The sequence below is a fragment of the Sapajus apella genome, unplaced genomic scaffold (assembly GCF_009761245.1).
Source record: "Sapajus apella isolate SASKATOON/1434 unplaced genomic scaffold, GSC_monkey_1.0 scaffold216, whole genome shotgun sequence".
Taxonomy (NCBI): domain Eukaryota; kingdom Metazoa; phylum Chordata; class Mammalia; order Primates; family Cebidae; genus Sapajus; species Sapajus apella.
The window spans coordinates 230,180-233,045 of NW_022437156.1; the positions used below are offsets into that span (position 1 = coordinate 230,180).

General features: G+C 51.8%; 1 protein-coding gene across 1 annotated transcript in view; it reads right to left on the reverse strand.

The window, feature by feature from the left end:
* Positions 1–1,788: 1,788 nt before the first annotated feature.
* The window catches only part of MUC21 (mucin 21, cell surface associated), a 23,688-nt gene continuing 22,610 nt past the window's right edge, over positions 1,789–2,866 (reverse strand). Inside the window, 2 exon segments of the mRNA XM_032270771.1 lie at positions 1,789–1,983; positions 2,624–2,866. The exon segment at positions 2,624–2,866 is cut by the window's right edge and continues 229 nt beyond it. Of these exon segments, the coding sequence (XP_032126662.1) occupies positions 1,789–1,983; positions 2,624–2,866 (438 nt within the window).

A 2,866-nucleotide genomic window follows, 5' to 3' on the forward strand; every position in this document is an offset into this window, starting at 1 on the left:
TGAGAGGTTAATTATGCTGCAGGCATTGTTTTAAGGCCTTGATGCAGAACACCTTGGTATGCAGGAGTCAAACATTGGTCATCTGGCCAGGTACAGTGGCTCACACCTGTAATCTCAGCACTTTGGGAGGCCAAGGCAGGAGGATCACTTGAGGCCAGGAGTTTAAGGTCAGCTTGTGCAACAAAGTGAGGCCCTGTCTCTACAAAAAATTTTTAAAATTATCCAGGCGTGGTGGCACATGACCATCTCAGGAGGCTGAGGCAGGAGGATTGCCTTAGCAATCCTCCTTCAATCCCAGGAGTTGAAGGCTGCAATGAGCTATGATTGCACCACTGCAAGACTCCAACTAAAAAAAAAAAATGGCATCATGGTGGTTTCACTTCAAGATGGTGTCACTGTTGCCATGCAGCAGGCTGTTTTCCTATAGCCGCATTGGTAAGATCCAACCCTTTGGTTTGCTGACACTGGAGAAACCCAGTAAGTGGTGGAAGGTGGAGCAGTTTCTACTGCTGTGAGTTGGGGTAAACCCACCAACAGATGCTAATTCTCTGCTGAGGGCTCTGTCCCAGCTCCCCTCTGTCTTCCAAGACCTGGAAGACAGGAAAGGGATATGTGCAGCTCTTCTGGGAGCGGATTTATGAGAATCTCAGGGTCTTTGCCAAGAGCCCCTTAGAATATCTGGCCTTAATAGGCCAGAAAGTCTTTCCCTTGGGAAGCCAGGAAGCACTGTCTCTCTTCTCCCCAAGGGAGCACTCTGAGAGAGACGAGTGTCACCAGCACCTCCACCATGATGGGTAGTCAAGCCCGGAGTACATGAAAATGCCCTGGGAACCTCAACTTCAAGTGAAAACAACCTGCCACCCCCACATGCACACACACACACACACACACACACACACACACACACACACACACAGAGCAGGTAGTTGTACCGCCCTCACTTCACCCTGCTCTGGGCTCTTCACATACCACAGCCTAATCACTGTGTTCCATGGGCTTCTCCCATGAGCCCATGGCATCCTGGCACCCACCCTCCCTCCTCATCTCTCCCAAGTCAATTCTCCTGCCAACTGGGGTGTCTCAGAGATACGGAGATCTTGCCCGGGACAAAAAGGATTAGAAAATGCAGACACATAGGCTGGGCATAGTGGCTCACGCCTGTAATCCCAGCACTTTGGGAGGCCGGGGTGGGTGGATCACGAGGTCAGGAGTTCAAGACCAGCCTGATCAAGATGGTGAAACCCCTTCTCTCCTAAAAATAAAAAAATCAGCCGGGCGTAGTGGCAGGCACCTGTAATCCCAGCTACTCAGGAGGCAAGCGCAGGAGAATTGCTTTAACCCAGGAGGCGGAGGTTGCAGTGAACCGAGATCCTGTCACTGCACTCCAGCCTGGGTGACAGAGTGGGACTCTGTCTCACAAAAAAGAAAATGCAGTCACACAGGTAAGAATAAGGTCTCTGGATTTGACTGTGGAGATTCTGAATGCCAGATGGATTCCAGAATGGAGGTTTTCTCCTATAACTGAGAAGTTCATCTCAGAACTAGAGACACCCACCCCGGGGCACACGCAGCTTCTCTTTGTCATGTGTGATAGATTATTTATTTCTAAATGAGCGATATAGTCTCCTCTTTCCAGTGTCTGCTAAAGGCAAGAGAGGTGAGGAATGTCTCCCTCAATATTGCCAGGATCCCAAACAAAGCTGGGAGGGTCTCCTGGGGTGAATGGAGGAAAGCACGTCTTGGGTCCCGGGTCTCTTCCTCCCCGAAGAATGTTGCTTCGGGGGCTGCTCAGGGCCCGTTGTATCTCCCGCTCATCTCCACAGCGATTGAGGATACTGGTCTCCTCCAGAACCAGTCAGGGCTCCACCTGGTCCTGTGGGGGTCTCCATGATTCCCTCTAGGACCTGGGCCAAGGCCATGGCTGAGGCCATGGGGGCGGTACACAGCTGTGTTAAAGACGTTTCTCAGGGACAGGCTGTTTCTCTAGAAAAAGAAGAGTCAATAATTTCAGAATTGCACCCCTACCTCCCAAGCCTTCACCACAGATGCCTTCTGGAATCTTCTTCCCCTTCTAATCATACTACTTTTCCCTCCAGTCCTTTCTTTTTTTTTTTTCTTTTTTCTTTTTTTTGTTTTTGAGACAGAGTCTCGCTCCGTCACCAGGCACCAGGCTGGAGTGCAGTGGTGTGATCTCAGCTCACTGCAACCTCTGCCTCCCAGGTTCAAGCAATTCTTCTGCCTCAGCCTCACGAGTAGCTGGGACTACAGGTGCATGCCACCACGCACAGCTAATTTTTGCATTTTTAGTAGAGACAGAGTTTCACCATGTTGGTCAGGATGGTTTCCATCTCTTGACCTCATGATCTGCCCACCTGGGCCTCCCAAACTGCTGAGATTACAGGCTTGAGCCACCGTGACCAGCCCCTCCAGTCCTTTCTGTGGCCCCCTTTCCCGCAGGTCACCAGCTTCCTCTGCACTGACCTGCCATTTCTCTGTGTAACTCTCCCCTGATCTCCCTTCCTCCCCACCCACCCCTGACTTGAGACCCCTCCTATTCACACCCATTTCCTTGTGCTCCTGCTGCTCCCTCCCCGAGGCATTTTCCTACATGTTAGCTACTCACCACACAGAAGAAGAGCCCAACGAAGAGCCCCACAGCCGCCACAACCGAGACCAGGGTGATGAGGAAGATTTCCCACGGCACCAGGGACCCGGAAGGCTTCGCCTCACCCACTGCAGTAGTAGCACCTGTGCTAACTCTACCAGAAGTTGTGTGCGTTTCAGTCGGTGCTGATGTTCCAGAGCCTCCAGAGGTCACACTGGACCCAGAGTTGGTGGCTGTGCTGACCCCACTGGAGGTTGTGCT